Genomic DNA, 24,567 nt, shown 5'->3' with positions numbered 1-24,567 from the left:
TGTGTATGTGTGCTTTGTATGGGAAATATCATAGACGTTAGTTTCCACCCACTAGCACAGAGACAACAGTTATTTAAAGCTAGAGCCTGCAAAAAGGAAAACAAGTTCTGTAATTACAAGGAATCAGGGTAGATAAATGATATTGCCAACTGGGACACAGACAAATCTGGGGCCCATATATAATGTCTGCCTGAGGCTGCTACTGAGGAAAGCTGTATAAATCCACACAGGGAGCTCCCTCTAGTGGTGGCTGCAAGTACAAACAATATCATCGTTTAATTATTTGCTGTGAATTTTGTATAAGCTGCACCTCAGAAGTGGGGTGCAGTGAGCTGGGGTCAAACCTAAGTTACAAGGGGCCACATAGTGCCACTGAGCATCTAAGCAACTTCCTACAGTTGAAGTCTTGCATGCACCACCCACCAAATCAGTATGAGATTGTCAGTATAACAGGATCACACAGGTTCGGATTCCGTATTTCAGGACCCTTCAAGATATCTGATTAGCGGCGACAAAGTTGTAAAAGCAAAAGTAAGCGGATTCTTGGCGGCGCACGGCGGAGCAGATCTCATGCCCTGCAGCTCTGCAGGCCACATGCTGGCAACCAGATTGCCTCCTGCTTCAGTGACACCGCTGGTTCCAGTGGATGGATGGACCTAGGCTGAATTCTCAACAATATCCAAACCTTAAAGGGCCAGCGACGTCTTAATGCTATAAACACATGTGCCTCTATTAAAGGGGAACTAGCATAAGAATTAAACAATAGTCCTGTAGATTCCATAAAGAATAACTTTTAGTAATAGATAGAGAGTGTAGTAAGTTTGGCAGTTGTCTGACAATCAATGGTACTGACGGATGGAGGGTGTCAGGGGAAAGGTGGTCCCCAGTGTTGGGCATGACAGATTGGGGGTAGGGTGTGTGACTGATACTGTCCCCCTGTGTTTCTTTTAGTTTTCAGCACTGTACATTTTTGGGTAACTTTTGCATTAACACTAAGAACTTTCCACATTGTTTGTAACTGGAGGAACGTAGGACCCAGAAATCTGCTTAGAAGCTGAGGCTGTCATGTGACCCTCTCAGGCTGTCATGTGACCCTCTCAGGCTGTCATGTGACCCTCTCAGGCTGTCATGTGACCCACTCATCTCTCACTTCTGTGACCACTGAAGGATTCTGATAGGGAGAACCTGGAAATGTCTTCAATTTGGTGATGGGACTAGAAGGAGAAGGAAGCATTTTAGTTAAGGCAAGTAAATTAGAAAGTTTCTTGTTGAGACAAGACGTTAACAAAATTGTACATTGTTTTTATTAGCAAGCAATCCCGTTAAGAATTTTGTTAATAATTGTGATGGAGATATTAAGAAAAATATTAAGGATTTTTCTCTCTCCCTGTTGCCCCTCTCACCCCTCCCTTATTCACCATTTGTCACAAGACAAGAGCTGACAATCAGTATACGAGTGTATTTCCCCCTGGCAGAGGTTGAGGATAATTAGACACAGGCTTGCGAGAAATTTACACCTAGCTGAGGAGGACGCAGCTCGTTAAATTCAAACACAGTCACAAGTCCCAGATGCAAATCTCCAGACTTTTGGGCACCAACATAAAATATTGAATATTGTGAGTTCCATAATTGTGATACTAATGGAACCCATATTTTGAGTGGCAGGGTCAGCTAGGGAACAATATGGATATTTTCCCGTCTCTGTAAGCCCCTCTGGTTGGGTTGTGGCGCAAAAGTAACAAAATGGCAGACCGCAACTGTGTCATGTTTGGTCTCTACTGGAAGGTAAATTCATAACGGAAAAGATGGTATCACTTTCGGGCCTCTATGATCAACCAACGATAAGCTATCACAAAAAACAGTTATTTTAATAAAAATGTGCAGACTGGAGACCAGCCCATGTGATGTCAGCACAGGGGGTGTGTGGGCAGGCCTCCCCTTAGGCATAAAAGAATCCATGGAGAATGGAGTAGTATTCATTGCCGGGAGTATATATTTATTATAGCAAAGGATCCTTTTGTAAAATCTTGTATATTTTTCCTAAATACTGCCTCCCTTTTGGATTAAATATAAAATGTAATAGTTCTGTTTTTTTTGTTCTGTAATCGTTCCCTTCCCTGAAGCCATATACGCTACCAGAACGCAGGCGTCTGGCCAGGTCTGTATTCTAGTTCAAACTCGGCCGGTGGTGGCAGCGAATAATATTAATAATCGGGCTATCGAAAAGCTGGCAGTAACCGTACAGGGCATATACGCATATTCAATGTGTTTGAATCCGTAGGTGTGACGCCATACGCTTTCTGCTCGCTTTCCGATAGCTACAGAGCTGGCTGACAACTCATTGGAGAATTGTAATGGCCGCCATTACCGGTTGTCAGATCTGTTAGAATGACTATTGGCTTCCTTTAGATGGGGAAATTCAGTCTTTTAGTTTTCAGATCAACTTTGCTACTTTAGATTCTCTGTTTTATTGAGCCCATAGGTAACATTGGCACCGGTTCTTTGCTGCGGTGGGAGCGGGGGGTTGGGGGTCCGCGCAGTTTTTGTGTTTTATTAGTTTTCTTCCTGGCACTTTGGATGCAGGTGCAGCCTATTACTGCGCTCGGGAAGCTTTCGCTATTATTTTGGCATGCGGGCTGTAAAACTCAGCGGCCGCAGCGAGCGGAACATCGGGGGGCTCGTAACTGAGCAGATGTCGTACTTGACGGGAATAAGCTTCAGACGACTCTAAAAAGAATCGCATATCGCCTGGAAGTGCTGAGAATCCAGCGCCGCTCCTCTAGAAATGTCATCAAATCCAATGTGATACGCGACACAGTGCGGCTACGGAGAAAGGAGATATCACACAGCAGCACAGAGTATTTCAGGAGAGAGTAACCCGCCTTCACATGCGATGATGTCAGTGAGGCCATGGCTGAATGTAATGGGAGGAGGTCAGTGGAGACCAAGAAGTTAGATAGTGAAAGGAGCAGGGTCCCACAGCAGCACAGAGTATTTCAGGAGAGGAGTGTACTCATCTGGGGAAATGTTACAATCTGATAGTTATATCATGGAAACAGCAGGATCCCCAGCAGCACAGAGTGTTTCCAGAGAACAGTGCACAGATGACTGTTACGTCATGGTAGGATAAGGGTCCACTGCTGCACAGAGTATTTCAGGAGGGGATTGTCGGAGGTCAAAGGCTGAGCGTTTCATTTGATAGTAGAAGGAGCAGCACAGAGTATTTCAGGAGAGGAGTGTACTCATCTGGGGAAATGTTACAATCTGATAGTTATATCATGGAAACAGCAGGATCCCCAGCAGCACAGAGTGTTTCCAGAGAACAGTGCACTGATGACTGTTACGTCATGGTAGGATAAGGGTCCACTGCTGCACAGAGTATTTCAGGAGGGGATTGTGGGAGGTCAAAGGCTGAGCGTTTCATTTGATAGTAGAAGGAGCAGCACAGAGTATTTCAGGTGAGGAGTGTGATGTCCTTAGAGAAAGTCACTGGCCATTTGATGATGTGCAGTTCTCAGAATTTTGACATTTTTTTGTGATGATCTGGAATTAAAATGTCAGTCGCCCCCCCCCGTTCTCACCCTGACATCGTCCCCTCTTCTTATTTCTGTCCTCTGTCTCTTTCTCCAGATTGACAAGGATAAGAAGCAAGTGACAGTGGAGGCCGGGATCCTCCTGAGCCAGGTGAACCAGGTGCTGCACAGGAGCGGGATGGCCTTGTCTAAGTAAGTGCAGCAGGGGGCGCTGTGGCCCCTACACTGTATAATGGGTATATCCGGCTCGTCGGAGTCCTCATGGCCCTAGAGATCCTGGGACTTGTCGAAGAAGTCCAGCCCTGGGCCCCCCCAAAGTGACCCCACCACCTGCGACAAAACTAAAGCCTGTCCCTGTATATAAGTCTGGGGGAGAGTATCCCGAATGTACAGGAGGGCAAGGAGCAGAGATCAGAAAGCCAAAGCGGTAAAAGGACAAATAGGCAAAATCAGAGAACACCCAGAAATGCCCTAAAACGCCCAAAACTCATAGAAAACCTGTCTGAAAGTTGGGAGTGTCCTGGTGTCTGGGGTACAATCTAGACCCTAAATAAATCTAGACCCCAGAGCAGGTCCTAAATAAATCAAGACCCCCAAACTAGACCCTAAAATAAATCCAGACCCCCAGATCAGACCCTAAAATAATCCAAAATAAAAAAAAAAAAAAAAAAAAAATGATGATCCAATGGCGCTGTCACTCCAATTAATTATTAAAAAAAAAAAACAATACTTTTATTAAATGAACGCGTTTCTAGAGCGAACTGCGTGGTTACTACATTGCCTCCAAGTCTACACAGAATAATGCGCGCTCAGCTAAAATCACCACAAAATCACATACAACCGTCTCTGCAAACAATTTAGTTTTGTGACAACTTTTAATAAATCATATAAAAAGTGTAAGAAGTCCATTGGTTCATTCTGAGGGGTGATCCTATTATATCAAAAAATGATCCCACGGATCCAGTGATAGTGAACAGACGCAACAAGAACCTGAGAAATATGATGGCGCCTGGTCAGACTAGGAAGAAAAAATAATTATTGGGGAGGGGATTGTAGATATGGAGGCAATTTACTGACCAATAATAGAACTTTCAAATGTGGCAATCAAAAATATAAGAGTTGTAAATGGATACAGTCAAGCAAAAAACTATTTACATCCACAGTCACAGGAGAGGGGAGTCTGATAAAAAGTTTTTAAACTGTCAAAAGTTCATATGTGATTTATGTCCTACAATGTTGCAGTATGTGGGACGGACGACTATGGCAATACAGATGAATAAGCCCAGGTCTAATATTAAAAGTGGAGTTATGGATCATAGTCTGTACATGAAAAAATCCCATTAACTTAGAGCTTAAAATAATAGAAGAAATATCAGTCACAGATAGATATCAAAGGCTGATAAATAGAGAAAGTTATTCTTAAATTATCTACATTAGTCCCAGGAAGGACTAAATGAATGTATAGAGTATACAGGATAATACACACTGGCAGTATATAGGTTATATACATCACATAGACAATGGGGTATAGAGTATACAGGATAATACACACTGGCAGTATATAGGTTATATACATCACATAGACAATGGGGTATAGAGTATACAGGATAATACACACTGGCAGTATATAGGTTATATACATCACATAGACAATGGGGTATAGAGTATACAGGATAATACACACTGGCAGTATATAGGTTACATACATCACATTGACAATGGGGTATAGAGTATACGGGATAATACACACTGGCAGTATATAGGTTACATACATCACATTGACAATGGGGTATAGAGTATACAGGATAATACACACTGGCAGTATATAGGTTATATACATCACATTGACAATGGGGTATAGAGTATACAGGATAATACACACTGGCAGTATATAGGTTATATACATCACATTGACAATGGGGTATAGAGTATACAGGATAATACACACTGGCAGTATATAGGTTATATACATCACATTGACAATGGGGTATAGAGTATACAGGATAATACACACTGGCAGTATATAGGTTATATACATCACATAGACAATGGGGTATAGAGTATACAGGATAATACACACTGGCAGTATATAGGTTATATACATCACATTGACAATGGGGTATAGAGTATACAGGATAATACACACTGGCAGTATATAGGTTATATACATCACATAGACAATGGGGTATAGAGTATACAGGATAATACACACTGGCAGTATATAGGTTATATACATCACATTGACAATGGGGTATAGAGTATACAGGATAATACACACTGGCAGTATATAGGTTATATACATCACATTGACAATGGGGTATAGAGTATACGGGATAATACACACTGGCAGTATATAGGTTACATACATCACATTGACAATGGGGTATAGAGTATACAGGATAATACACACTGGCAGTATATAGGTTATATACATCACATAGACAATGGGGTATAGAGTATACAGGATAATACACACTGGCAGTATATAGGTTATATACATCACATAGACAATGGGGTATAGAGTATACGGGATAATACACACTGGCAGTATATAGGTTATATACATCACAATGACAATGGAGTATAGAGTATACGGGATAATACACACTGGCAGTATATAGGTTATATACATCACAATGACAATGGAGTATAGAGTATACGGGATAATACACACTGGCAGTATATAGGTTATATACATCACATAGACAATGGGGTATAGAGTATACGGGATAATACACACTGGCAGTATATAGGTTATATACATCACATTGACAATGGGGTATAGAGTATACGGGATAATACACACTGGCAGTATATAGGTTACATACATCACATAGACAATGGGGTATAGAGTATACGAGATAATACACACTGGCAGTATATAGGTTATATACATCACATTGACAATGGGGTATAGAGTATACAGGATAATACACACTGGCAGTATATAGGTTATATACATCACATAGACAATGGGGTATAGAGTATACAGGATAATACACACTGGCAGTATATAGGTTATATACATCACATTGACAATGGGGTATAGAGTATACGGGATAATACACACTGGCAGTATATAGGTTATATACATCACATTGACAATGGGGTATAGAGTATACGGGATAATACACACTGGCAGTATATAGGTTATATACATCACAATGACAATGGAGTATAGAGTATACGGGATAATACACACTGGCAGTATATAGGTTACATACATCACATAGACAATGGGGTATAGAGTATACGGGATAATACACACTGGCAGTATATAGGTTATATACATCACAATGACAATGGAGTATAGAGTATACGGGATAATACACACTGGCAGTATATAGGTTACATACATCACATTGACAATGGGGTATAGAGTATACGGGATAATACACACTGGCAGTATATAGGTTATATACATCACATAGACAATGGGGTATAGAGTATATAGGATAATAAACACTGGCAGTATATAGGTTATATACATCACATTGACAATGGGGTATAGAGTATACGGGATAATACACACTGGCAGTATATAGGTTATATACATCACATTGACAATGGGGTATAGAGTATACAGGATAATACACACTGGCAGTATATAGGTTATATACATCACATTGACAATGGGGTATAGAGTATACGGGATAATACACACTGGCAGTATATAGGTTATATACATCACATTGACAATGGGGTATAGAGTATACGGGATAATACACACTGGCAGTATATAGGTTACATACATCACATTGACAATGGGGTATAGAGTATACAGGATAATACACACTGGCAGTATATAGGTTACATACATCACATTGACAATGGGGTATAGAGTATACAGGATAATACACACTGGCCGTATATAGGTTATATACATCACATTGACAATGGGGTATAGAGTATACGGGATAATACACACTGGCAGTATATAGGTTACATACATCACAATGACAATGGGGTACAGAGTATACGGGATAATACACACTGGCAGTATATAGGTTACATACATCACATTGACAATGGGGTATAGAGTATACAGGATAATACACACTGGCCGTATATAGGTTATATACATCACATTGACAATGGGGTATAGAGTATACGGGATAATACACACTGGCAGTATATAGGTTATATACATCACATTGACAATGGGGTATAGAGTATACAGGATAATACACACTGGCAGTATATAGGTTATATACATCACATTGACAATGGGGTATAGAGTATACGGGATAATACACACTGGCAGTATATAGGTTATATACATCACATTGACAATGGGGTATAGAGTATACAGGATAATACACACTGGCAGTATATAGGTTATATACATCACATTGACAATGGGGTATAGAGTATACGGGATAATACACACTGGCAGTATATAGGTTATATACATCACATAGACAATGGGGTATAGAGTATACGGGATAATACACACTGGCAGTATATAGGTTATATACATCACATAGACAATGGGGTATAGAGTATACAGGATAATACACACTGGCAGTATATAGGTTATATACATCACATAGACAATGGGGTATAGAGTATACAGGATAATACACACTGGCAGTATATAGGTTATATACATCACATTGACAATGGGGTATAGAGTATACAGGATAATACACACTGTCAGTATATAGGTTATATACATCACATAGACAATGGGGTATAGAGTATACAGGATAATACACACTGGCAGTATATAGGTTATATACATCACAATGACAATGGGGTATAGAGTATACGGGATAATACACACTGGCAGTATATAGGTTATATACATCACAATGACAATGGGGTATAGAGTATACAGGATAATACACACTGGCAGTATATAGGTTATATACATCACATTGACAATGGGTATAGAGTATACGGGATAATACACACTGGCAGTATATAGGTTATATACATCACATTGACAATGGGGTATAGAGTATACGGGATAATACACACTGGCAGTATATAGGTTATATACATCACATTGACAATGGGGTATAGAGTATACAGGATAATACACACTGGCAGTATATAGGTTATATACATCACATTGACAATGGGTATAGAGTATACGGGATAATACACACTGGCAGTATATAGGTTATATACATCACATTGACAATGGGGTATAGAGTATACGGGATAATACACACTGGCAGTATATAGGTTATATACATCACATTGACAATGGGGTATAGAGTATACAGGATAATACACACTGGCAGTATATAGGTTATATACATCACATTGACAATGGGTATAGAGTATACGGGATAATACACACTGGCAGTATATAGGTTATATACATCACATTGACAATGGGGTATAGAGTATACGGGATAATACACACTGGCAGTATATAGGTTACATACATCACATAGACAATGGGGTATAGAGTATACAGGATAATACACACTGGCAGTATATAGGTTATATATATCACATTGACAATGGGTATAGAGTATACGGGATAATACACACTGGCAGTATATAGGTTATATACATCACATTGACAATGGGGTATAGAGTATACGGGATAATACACACTGGCAGTATATAGGTTATATACATCACATAGACAATGGGGTATAGAGTATACAGGATAATACACACTGGCAGTATATAGGTTATATACATCACATAGACAATGGGGTATAGAGTATACGGGATAATACACACTGGCAGTATATAGGTTATATACATCACATTGACAATGGGGTATAGAGTATACGGGATAATACACACTGGCAGTATATAGGTTATATACATCACAATGACAATGGGGTATAGAGTATACAGGATAATACACACTGGCCGTATATAGGTTATATACATCACATTGACAATGGGGTATAGAGTATACAGGATAATACACACTGGCAGTATATAGGTTATATACATCACATAGACAATGGGGTATAGAGTATACAGGATAATACACACTGGCAGTATATAGGTTATATACATCACATAGACAATGGGGTATAGAGTATACGGGATAATACACACTGGCAGTATATAGGTTATATACATCACATTGACAATGGGGTATAGAGTATACGGGATAATACACACTGGCAGTATATAGGTTATATACATCACATTGACAATGGGGTATAGAGTATACGGGATAATACACACTGGCAGTATATAGGTTATATACATCACATAGACAATGGGGTATAGAGTATACAGGATAATACACACTGGCAGTATATAGGTTACATACATCACATTGACAATGGGGTATAGAGTATACAGGATAATACACACTGGCAGTATATAGGTTATATACATCACATAGACAATGGGGTATAGAGTATACAGGATAATACACACTGGCAGTATATAGGTTATATACATCACATTGACAATGGAGTATAGAGTATACGGGATAATACACACTGGCAGTATATAGGTTATATACATCACATTGACAATGGAGTATAGAGTATACAGGATAATACACACTGGCAGTATATAGGTTATATACATCACATTGACAATGGGGTATAGAGTATACGGGATAATACACACTGGCAGTATATAGGTTATATACATCACATTGACAATGGAGTATAGAGTATACAGGATAATACACACTGGCAGTATATAGGTTATATACATCACATTGACAATGGGGTATAGAGTATACAGGATAATACACACTGGCAGTATATAGGTTACATACATCACATTGACAATGGGGTATAGAGTATACAGGATAATACACACTGGCAGTATATAGGTTACATACATCACATTGACAATGGGGTATAGAGTATAAAGGATAATACACACTGGCAGTATATAGGTTATATACATCACATTGACAATGGGGTATAGAGTATACAGGATAATACACACTGGCAGTATATAGGTTATATACATCACATTGACAATGGAGTATAGAGTATACAGGATAATACACACTGGCAGTATATAGGTTATATACATCACATTGACAATGGGGTATAGAGTATACGGGATAATACACACTGGCAGTATATAGGTTAAATACATCACATTGACAATGGGGTATAGAGTATACAGGATAATACACACTGGCAGTATATAGGTTATATACATCACATAGACAATGGGGTATAGAGTATACAGGATAATACACACTGTCAGTATATAGGTTACATACATCACATTGACAATGGGGTATAGAGTATACAGGATAATACACACTGGCAGTATATAGGTTACATACATCACATTGACAATGGGGTATAGAGTATACAGGATAATACACACTGTCAGTATATAGGTTACATACATCACATAGACAATGGGGTATAGAGTATACAGGATAATACACACTGGCAGTATATAGGTTATATACATCACATAGACAATGGGGTATAGAGTATACGGGATAATACACACTGGCAGTATATAGGTTATATACATCACAATGACAATGGGGTATAGAGTATACGGGATAATACACACTGGCAGTATATAGGTTATATACATCACATAGACAATGGGGTATAGAGTATACGGGATAATACACACTGGCAGTATATAGGTTATATACATCACATAGACAATGGGGTATAGAGTATACAGGATAATACACACTGGCAGTATATAGGTTACATACATCACATTGACAATGGGGTATAGAGTATACAGGATAATACACACTGTCAGTATATAGGTTACATACATCACATAGACAATGGGGTATAGAGTATACAGGATAATACACACTGGCAGTATATAGGTTATATACATCACATAGACAATGGGGTATAGAGTATACGGGATAATACACACTGGCAGTATATAGGTTATATACATCACAATGACAATGGGGTATAGAGTATACGGGATAATACACACTGGCAGTATATAGGTTATATACATCACATAGACAATGGGGTATAGAGTATACGGGATAATACACACTGGCAGTATATAGGTTATATACATCACATAGACAATGGGGTATAGAGTATACGGGATAATACACACTGGCAGTATATAGGTTATATACATCACATAGACAATGGGGTATAGAGTATACAGGATAATACACACTGGCAGTATATAGGTTATATACATCACAATGACAATGGGGTATAGAGTATACAGGATAATACACACTGGCAGTATATAGGTTATATACATCACATAGACAATGGGGTATAGAGTATACGGGATAATACACACTGGCAGTATATAGGTTACATACATCACATAGACAATGGGGTATAGAGTATACGGGATAATACACACTGGCAGTATATAGGTTATATACATCACATTGACAATGGGGTATAGAGTATACAGGATAATACACACTGGCAGTATATAGGTTATATACATCACATTGACAATGGGGTATAGAGTATACGGGATAATACACACTGGCAGTATATAGGTTATATACATCACATTGACAATGGGGTATAGAGTATACGGGATAATACACACTGGCAGTATATAGGTTATATACATCACATTGACAATGGGGTATAGAGTATACGGGATAATACACACTGGCAGTATATAGGTTATATACATCACATTGACAATGGGGTATAGAGTATACGGGATAATACACACTGGCAGTATATAGGTTATATACATCACATTGACAATGGGGTATAGAGTATACAGGATAATAAACACTGGCAGTATATAGGTTATATACATCACATAGACAATGGGGTATAGAGTATACGGGATAATACACATTGGCAGTATATAGGTTATATACATCACATAGACAATGGGGTATAGAGTATACGGGATAATACACACTGGCAGTATATAGGTTATATACATCACATAGACAATGGGGTATAGAGTATACAGGATAATACACACTGGCAGTATATAGGTTATATACATCACATAGACAATGGGGTATAGAGTATACAGGATAATACACACTGGCAGTATATAGGTTATATACATCACATTGACAATGGGGTATAGAGTATACAGGATAATACACACTGTCAGTATATAGGTTATATACATCACATAGACAATGGGGTATAGAGTATACAGGATAATACACACTGGCAGTATATAGGTTATATACATCACAATGACAATGGGGTATAGAGTATACGGGATAATACACACTGGCAGTATATAGGTTATATACATCACAATGACAATGGGGTATAGAGTATACAGGATAATACACACTGGCAGTATATAGGTTATATACATCACATTGACAATGGGTATAGAGTATACGGGATAATACACACTGGCAGTATATAGGTTATATACATCACATTGACAATGGGGTATAGAGTATACGGGATAATACACACTGGCAGTATATAGGTTATATACATCACATTGACAATGGGGTATAGAGTATACAGGATAATACACACTGGCAGTATATAGGTTATATACATCACATTGACAATGGGTATAGAGTATACGGGATAATACACACTGGCAGTATATAGGTTATATACATCACATTGACAATGGGGTATAGAGTATACGGGATAATACACACTGGCAGTATATAGGTTATATACATCACATTGACAATGGGGTATAGAGTATACAGGATAATACACACTGGCAGTATATAGGTTATATACATCACATTGACAATGGGTATAGAGTATACGGGATAATACACACTGGCAGTATATAGGTTATATACATCACATTGACAATGGGGTATAGAGTATACGGGATAATACACACTGGCAGTATATAGGTTACATACATCACATAGACAATGGGGTATAGAGTATACAGGATAATACACACTGGCAGTATATAGGTTATATATATCACATTGACAATGGGTATAGAGTATACGGGATAATACACACTGGCAGTATATAGGTTATATACATCACATTGACAATGGGGTATAGAGTATACGGGATAATACACACTGGCAGTATATAGGTTATATACATCACATAGACAATGGGGTATAGAGTATACAGGATAATACACACTGGCAGTATATAGGTTATATACATCACATAGACAATGGGGTATAGAGTATACGGGATAATACACACTGGCAGTATATAGGTTATATACATCACATTGACAATGGGGTATAGAGTATACGGGATAATACACACTGGCAGTATATAGGTTATATACATCACAATGACAATGGGGTATAGAGTATACAGGATAATACACACTGGCCGTATATAGGTTATATACATCACATTGACAATGGGGTATAGAGTATACAGGATAATACACACTGGCAGTATATAGGTTATATACAACACATTGACAATGGGGTATAGAGTATACGGGATAATACACACTGGCAGTATATAGGTTATATACATCACATAGACAATGGGGTATAGAGTATACAGGATAATACACACTGGCAGTATATAGGTTACATACATCACATTGACAATGGGGTATAGAGTATACAGGATAATACACACTGGCAGTATATAGGTTATATACATCACATAGACAATGGGGTATAGAGTATACAGGATAATACACACTGGCAGTATATAGGTTATATACATCACATTGACAATGGAGTATAGAGTATACGGGATAATACACACTGGCAGTATATAGGTTATATACATCACATTGACAATGGAGTATAGAGTATACAGGATAATACACACTGGCAGTATATAGGTTATATACATCACATTGACAATGGGGTATAGAGTATACGGGATAATACACACTGGCAGTATATAGGTTATATACATCACATTGACAATGGAGTATAGAGTATACAGGATAATACACACTGGCAGTATATAGGTTATATACATCACATTGACAATGGGGTATAGAGTATACAGGATAATACACACTGGCAGTATATAGGTTACATACATCACATTGACAATGGGGTATAGAGTATACAGGATAATACACACTGGCAGTATATAGGTTACATACATCACATTGACAATGGGGTATAGAGTATAAAGGATAATACACACTGGCAGTATATAGGTTATATACATCACATTGACAATGGGGTATAGAGTATACAGGATAATACACACTGGCAGTATATAGGTTATATACATCACATTGACAATGGAGTATAGAGTATACAGGATAATACACACTGGCAGTATATAGGTTATATACATCACATTGACAATGGGGTATAGAGTATACGGGATAATACACACTGGCAGTATATAGGTTAAATACATCACATTGACAATGGGGTATAGAGTATACAGGATAATACACACTGGCAGTATATAGGTTATATACATCACATAGACAATGGGGTATAGAGTATACAGGATAATACACACTGTCAGTATATAGGTTACATACATCACATTGACAATGGGGTATAGAGTATACAGGATAATACACACTGGCAGTATATAGGTTACATACATCACATTGACAATGGGGTATAGAGTATACAGGATAATACACACTGTCAGTATATAGGTTACATACATCACATAGACAATGGGGTATAGAGTATACAGGATAATACACACTGGCAGTATATAGGTTATATACATCACATAGACAATGGGGTATAGAGTATACGGGATAATACACACTGGCAGTATATAGGTTATATACATCACAATGACAATGGGGTATAGAGTATACGGGATAATACACACTGGCAGTATATAGGTTATATACATCACATAGACAATGGGGTATAGAGTATACGGGATAATACACACTGGCAGTATATAGGTTATATACATCACATAGACAATGGGGTATAGAGTATACAGGATAATACACACTGGCAGTATATAGGTTACATACATCACATTGACAATGGGGTATAGAGTATACAGGATAATACACACTGTCAGTATATAGGTTACATACATCACATAGACAATGGGGTATAGAGTATACAGGATAATACACACTGGCAGTATATAGGTTATATACATCACATAGACAATGGGGTATAGAGTATACGGGATAATACACACTGGCAGTATATAGGTTATATACATCACAATGACAATGGGGTATAGAGTATACGGGATAATACACACTGGCAGTATATAGGTTATATACATCACATAGACAATGGGGTATAGAGTATACGGGATAATACACACTGGCAGTATATAGGTTATATACATCACATAGACAATGGGGTATAGAGTATACGGGATAATACACACTGGCAGTATATAGGTTATATACATCACATAGACAATGGGGTATAGAGTATACAGGATAATACACACTGGCAGTATATAGGTTATATACATCACAATGACAATGGGGTATAGAGTATACAGGATAATACACACTGGCAGTATATAGGTTATATACATCACATAGACAATGGGGTATAGAGTATACGGGATAATACACACTGGCAGTATATAGGTTACATACATCACATAGACAATGGGGTATAGAGTATACGGGATAATACACACTGGCAGTATATAGGTTATATACATCACATAGACAATGGGGTATAGAGTATACAGGATAATACACACTGGCAGTATATAGGTTATATACATCACATTGACAATGGGGTATAGAGTATACAGGATAATACACACTGGCAGTATATAGGTTATATACATCACATAGACAATGGGGTATAGAGTATACAGGATAATACACACTGGCAGTATATAGGTTACATACATCACATTGACAATGGGGTATAGAGTATACGGGATAATACACACTGGCAGTATATAGGTTATATACATCACATAGACAATGGGGTATAGAGTATACGGGATAATACACACTGGCAGTATATAGGTTATATACATCACATTGACAATGGGGTATAGAGTATACAGGATAATACACACTGGCAGTATATAGGTTATATACATCACATAGACAATGGGGTATAGAGTATACAGGATAATACACACTGGCAGTATATAGGTTATATACATCACATAGACAATGGGGTATAGAGTATACGGGATAATACACACTGGCAGTATATAGGTTACATACATCACATAGACAATGGGGTATAGAGTATACGGGATAATACACACTGGCAGTATATAGGTTACATACATCACAATGACAATGGGGTATAGAGTATACGGGATAATACACACTGGCAGTATATAGGTTATATACATCACATAGACAATGGGGTATAGAGTATACAGGATAATACACACTGGCAGTATATAGGTTATATACATCACATTGACAATGGGGTATAGAGTATACAGGATAATACACACTGGCAGTATATAGGTTATATACATCACATACACAATGGGGTATAGAGTATACAGGATAATACACACTGGCAGTATATAGATTACATACATCACATTGACAATGGGGTATAGAGTATACGGGATAATACACACTGGCAGTATATAGGTTATATACATCACATACACAATGGGGTATAGAGTATACAGGATAATACACACTGGCAGTATATAGGTTATATACATCACATAGACAATGGGGTATAGAGTATACGGGATAATACACACTGGCAGTATATAGGTTATATACATCACATTGACAATGGGGTATAGAGTATACAGGATAATACACACTGGCAGTATATAGGTTATATACATCACATAGACAATGGGGTATAGAGTATACAGGATAATACACACTGGCAGTATATAGGTTATATACATCACGTAGACAATGGGGTATAGAGTATACAGGATAATACACACTGGCAGTATATAGGTTATATACATCACATTGACAATGGGGTATAGAGTATACAGGATAATACACACTGGCAGTATATAGGTTATATACATCACAATGACAATGGGGTACAGAGTATACAGGATAATACACACTGGCAGTATATAGGTTATATACATCACAATGACAATGGGGTACAGAGTATACAGGATAATACACACTGGCAGTATATAGGTTATATACATCACAATGACAATGGGGTATAGAGTATACAGGATAATACACACTGGCAGTATATAGGTTATATACATCACATAGACAATGGGGTATAGAGTATACGGGATAATACACACTGGCAGTATATAGGTTATATACATCACATAGACAATGGGGTATAGAGTATACGGGATAATACACACTGGCAGTATATAGGTTATATACATCACATTGACAATGGGGTATAGAGTATACAGGATAATACACACTGGCAGTATATAGGTTATATACATCACATTGACAATGGGGTATAGAGTATACAGGATAATACACACTGGCAGTATATAGGTTATATACATCACAATGACAATGGGGTATAGAGTATACGAGATAATACACACTGGCAGTATATAGGTTACATACATCACATTGACATTGGGGTATAGAGTATACGAGATAATACACACTGGCAGTATATAGGTTATATACATCACATTGACAATGGGGTATAGAGTATACAGGATAATACACACTGGCAGTATATAGGTTATATACATCACATAGACAATGGGGTATAGAGTATACAGGATAATACACACTGGCCGTATATAGGTTATATACATCACATTGACAATGGGGTATAGAGTATACAGGATAATACACACTGGCAGTATATAGGTTATATACATCACAATGACAATGGGGTATAGAGTATACGAGATAATACACACTGGCAGTATATAGGTTATATACATCACATTGACAATGGGGTATAGAGTATACAGGATAATACACACTGGCAGTATATAGGTTATATACATCACAATGACAATGGGGTATAGAGTATACAGGATAATACACACTGGCAGTATATAGGTTACATACATCACATTGACAATGGGGTATAGAGTATACAGGATAATACACACTGGCAGTATATAGGTTACATACATCACATAGACAATGGGGTATAGAGTATACAGGATAATACACACTGGCCGTATATAGGTTATATACATCACATTGACAATGGGGTATAGAGTATACAGGATAATACACACTGGCAGTATATAGGTTATATACATCACAATGACAATGGGGTATAGAGTATACGGGATAATACACACTGGCAGTATATAGGTTACATACATCACATAGACAATGGGGTATAGAGTATACAGGATAATACACACTGGCAGTATATAGGTTATATACATCACATAGACAATGGGGTATAGAGTATACAGGATAATACACACTGGCAGTATATAGGTTATATACATCACATTGACAATGGAGTATAGAGTATACGGGATAATACACACTGGCAGTATATAGGTTATATACATCACATAGACAATGGGGTATAGAGTATACAGGATAATACACACTGGCAGTATATAGGTTATATACATCACATAGACAATGGGGTATAGAGTATACGAGATAATACACACTGGCAGTATATAGGTTATATACATCACATAGACAATGGGGTATAGAGTATACAGGATAATACACACTGGCAGTATATAGGTTACATACATCACATAGACAATGGGGTATAGAGTATACAGGATAATACACACTGGCAGTATATAGGTTATATACATCACATTGACAATGGGGTATAGAGTATACAGGATAATACACACTGGCAGTATATAGGTTATATACATCACATTGACAATGGGGTATAGAGTATACAGGATAATACACACTGGCAGTATATAGGTTATATACATCACATTGACAATGGGGTATAGAGTATACAGGATAATACACACTGGCAGTATATAGGTTATATACATCACATTGACAATGGGGTATAGAGTATACAGGATAATACACACTGGCAGTATATAGGTTATATACATCACATTGACAATGGGGTATATAGTATACAGGATAATACACACTGGCAGTATATAGGTTACATACATCACATTGACAATGGGGTATAGAGTATACAGGATAATACACACTGGCAGTATATAGGTTATATACATCACATAGACAATGGGGTATAGAGTATACGGGATAATACACACTGGCAGTATATAGGTTATATACATCACATAGACAATGGGGTATAGAGTATACAGGATAATACACACTGGCAGTATATAGGTTATATACATCACATAGACAATGGGGTATAGAGTATACAGGATAATACACACTGGCAGTATATAGGTTACATACATCACATTGACAATGGGGTATAGAGTATACAGGATAATACACACTGGCAGTATATAGGTTACATACATCACATAGACAATGGGGTATAGAGTATACAGGATAATACACACTGGCAGTATATAGGTTATATACATCACATTGACAATGGGGTATAGAGTATACAGGATAATACACACTGGCAGTATATAGGTTATATACATCACAATGACAATGGGGTATAGAGTATACAGGATAATACACACTGGCAGTATATAGGTTATATACATCACATAGACAATGGGGTATAGAGTATACAGGATAATACACACTGGCAGTATATAGGTTATATACATCACATAGACAATGGGGTATAGAGTATACGGGATAATACACACTGGCAGTATATAGGTTATATACATCACATTGACAATGGGGTATAGAGTATACGGGATAATACACACTGGCAGTATATAGGTTATATACATCACATAGACAATGGGGTATAGAGTATACAGGATAATACACACTGGCAGTATATAGGTTATATACATCACAATGACAATGGGGTATAGAGTATACAGGATAATACACACTGGCAGTATATAGGTTATATACATCACATTGACAATGGGGTATAGAGTATACGAGATAATACACACTGGCAGTATATAGGTTATATACATCACATTGACAATGGGGTATAGAGTATACGGGATAATACACACTGGCAGTATATAGGTTACATACATCACATTGACAATGGGGTATAGAGTATACAGGATAATACACACTGGCAGTATATAGGTTATATACATCACATTGACAATGGGGTATAGAGTATACGAGATAATACACATTGGCAGTATATAGGTTATATACATCACATTGACAATAGGGTATAGAGTATACAGGATAATACACACTGGCAGTATATAGGTTATATACATCACATAGACAATGGGGTATAGAGTATACAGGATAATACACACTGGCAGTATATAGGTTATATACATCACATTGACAATGGGGTATAGAGTATACAGGATAATACACACTGGCAGTATATAGGTTATATACATCACATTGACTATGGGGTATAGAGTATACAAGATAATACACACTGGCAGTATATAGGTTATATACATCACATTGACTATGGGGTATAGAGTATACGGGATAATACACACTGGCAGTATATAGGTTACATACATCACATTGACTATGGGGTATAGAGTATACAAGATAATACACACTGGCAGTATATAGGTTATATACATCACATTGACTATGGGGTATAGAGTATACAAGATAATACACACTGGCAGTATATAGGTTATATACATCACATTGACTATGGGGTATAGAGTATACAGGATAATACACACTGGCAGTATATAGGTTATATACATCACATAGACAATGGGGTATAGAGTATACGAGATAATACACACTGGCAGTATATAGGTTATATACATCACATAGACAATGGGGTATAGAGTATACGGGATAATACACACTGGCAGTATATAGGTTATATACATCACATAGACAATGGGGTATAGAGTATACAGGATAATACACACTGGCAGTATATAGGTTATATACATCACATAGACAATGGGGTATAGAGTATACAGGATAATACACACTGGCAGTATATAGGTTATATACATCACATAGACAATGGGGTATAGAGTATGCAGGATAATACACACTGGCAGTATATAGGTTATATACATCACATTGACAATGGGTATAGAGTATACAGGATAATACACACTGGCAGTATATAGGTTATATACATCACATTGACAATGGGGTATAGAGTATACAGGATAATACACACTGGCAGTATATAGGTTATATACATCACATAGACAATGGGGTATAGAGTATACGTGACAATACACACTGGCAGTATATAGGTTATATACATCACATAGACAATGGGGTATAGAGTATACGAGATAATACACACTGGCAGTATATAGGTTATATACATCACATTGACAATGGGGTATAGAGTATACAGGATAATACACACTGGCAGTATATAGGTTATATACATCACATAGACAATGGGGTATAGAGTATACGGGATAATACACACTGGCTGTATATAGGTTATATACATCACAATGACAATGGGGTATAGAGTATACGTGATAATACACACTGGCAGTATATAGGTTATATACATCACATTGACAATGGGGTATAGAGTATACGGGATAATACACACTGGCAGTATATAGGTTATATACATCACATTGACAATGGGGTATAGAGTATACGTGATAATACACACTGGCAGTATATAGGTTACATACATCACATAGACAATGGGGTATAGAGTATACAGGATAATACACACTGGCTGTATATAGGTTATATACATCACAATGACAATGGGGTATAGAGTATACAGGATAATACACACTGGCAGTATATAGGTTATATACATCACAATGACAATGGGGTATAGAGTATACAGGATAATACACACTGGCAGTATATAGGTTACATACATCACATAGACAATGGGGTATAGAGTATACAGGATAATACACACTGGCAGTATATAGGTTATATACATCACATTGACAATGGGGTATAGAGTATACGAGATAATACACACTGGCAGTATATAGGTTATATACATCACATTGACAATGGGGTATAGAGTATACAGGATAATACACACTGGCAGTATATAGGTTACATACATCACATAGACAATGGGGTATAGAGTATACAGGATAATACACACTGGCAGTATATAGGTTATATACATCACATTGACAATGGGGTATAGAGTATACGGGATAATACACACTGGCAGTATATAGGTTACATACATCACATAGACAATGGGGTATAGAGTATACAGGATAATACACACTGGCAGTATATAGGTTACATACATCACATAGACAATGGGGTATAGAGTATACGGGATAATACACACTGGCAGTATATAGGTTATATACATCACATTGACAATGGGGTATAGAGTATACAGGATAATACACACTGGCAGTATATAGGTTACATACATCACATTGACAATGGGGTATAGAGTATACGGGATAATACACACTGGCAGTATATAGGTTACATACATCACATTGACAATGGGGTATAGAGTATACGGGATAATACACACTGGCAGTATATAGGTTATATACATCACACAGACAATGGGGTATAGAGTATACGGGATAATACACACTGGCTGTATATAGGTTATATACATCACATTGACAATGGGGTATAGAGTATACAGGATAATACACACTGGCAGTATATAGGTTATATACATCACATTGACAATGGGGTATAGAGTATACAGGATAATACACACTGGCAGTATATAGGTTACATACATCACATTGACAATGGGGTATAGAGTATACAGGATAATACACACTGGCAGTATATAGGTTATATACATCACAATGACAATGGGTATAGAGTATACAGGATAATACACACTGGCAGTATATAGGTTATATACATCACATTGATAATGGGGTATAGAGTATACAGGATAATACACACTGGCAGTATATAGGTTATATACATCACATTGACAATGGGGTATAGAGTATACAGGATAATACACACTGGCAGTATATAGGTTATATACATCACATTGACTATGGGGTATAGAGTATACGGGATAATACACACTGGCAGTATATAGGTTATATACATCACATTGACAATGGGGTATAGAGTATACGGGATAATACACACTGGCAGTATATAGGTTATATACATCACATTGACAATGGGGTGTAGAGTATACGGGGTAATACACACTGGCAGTATATAGGTTATATACATCACATTGACAATGGGGTATAGAGTATACAGGATAATACACACTGGCAGTATATAGGTTATATACATCACATTGACAATGGGGTATAGAGTATACAGGATAATACACACTGGCAGTATATAGGTTACATACATCACATTGACAATGGGGTATAGAGTATACGGGATAATACACACTGGCAGTATATAGGTTATATACATCACATTGACAATGGGGTATAGAGTATACGGGATAATACACACTGGCAGTATATAGGTTATATACATCACATTGACAATGGGGTATAGAGTATACAGGATAATACACACTGGCAGTATATAGGTTATATACATCACAATGACAATGGGGTATAGAGTATACAGGATAATACACACTGGCAGTATATAGGTTATATACATCACATTGACAATGGGGTATAGAGTATACGGGATAATACACACTGGCAGTATATAGGTTATATACATCACATTGACAATGGGGTATAGAGTATACAGGATAATACACACTGGCAGTATATAGGTTATATACATCACATTGACAATGGGGTATAGAGTATACAGGATAATACACACTGGCAGTATATAGGTTACATACATCACATTGACAATGGGGTATAGAGTATACGGGATAATACACACTGGCAGTATATAGGTTATATACATCACATTGACAATGGGGTATAGAGTATACAGGATAATACACACTGGCAGTATATAGGTTATATACATCACAATGACAATGGGGTATAGAGTATACAGGATAATACACACTGGCAGTATATAGGTTATATACATCACATTGACAATGGGGTATAGAGTATACGGGATAATACACACTGGCAGTATATAGGTTATATACATCACATTGACAATGGGGTATAGAGTATACAGGATAATACACACTGGCAGTATATAGGTTATATACATCACAATGACAATGGGTATAGAGTATACGGGATAATACACACTGGCAGTATATAGGTTATATACATCACAATGACAATGGGTATAGAGTATACGGGATAATACACACTGGCAGTATATAGGTTATATACATCACATAGACAATGGGGTATAGAGTATACAGGATAATACACACTGGCAGTATATAGGTTATATACAT

General features: G+C 37.2%; 1 protein-coding gene across 2 annotated transcripts in view; it reads left to right on the top strand.

Moving 5' to 3' along the window:
• Nucleotides 1–24,567, top strand: part of LOC141258753 (L-gulonolactone oxidase-like) — a 421,305-nt gene that overhangs the window by 96,469 nt on the left and 300,269 nt on the right. For both annotated transcript variants that reach the window (XM_073673834.1, XM_073673835.1), the window contains exon 4: nt 3,631–3,725. In XM_073673834.1, coding sequence (XP_073529935.1) covers nt 3,631–3,725 — 95 coding nt within the window. The remainder of the gene's footprint in view (nt 1–3,630; nt 3,726–24,567) is intronic.

Source organism: Phyllobates terribilis, unplaced genomic scaffold (assembly GCF_046119375.1).
Source record: "Phyllobates terribilis strain yellow unplaced genomic scaffold, ASM4611937v1 Scaffold_3__8_contigs__length_932513732, whole genome shotgun sequence".
In the NCBI taxonomy this organism is placed as follows: domain Eukaryota; kingdom Metazoa; phylum Chordata; class Amphibia; order Anura; family Dendrobatidae; genus Phyllobates; species Phyllobates terribilis.
The sequence above is the reverse complement of the archived record's forward strand: the minus strand, read 5'-3'. Positions and strand labels throughout refer to the sequence as shown.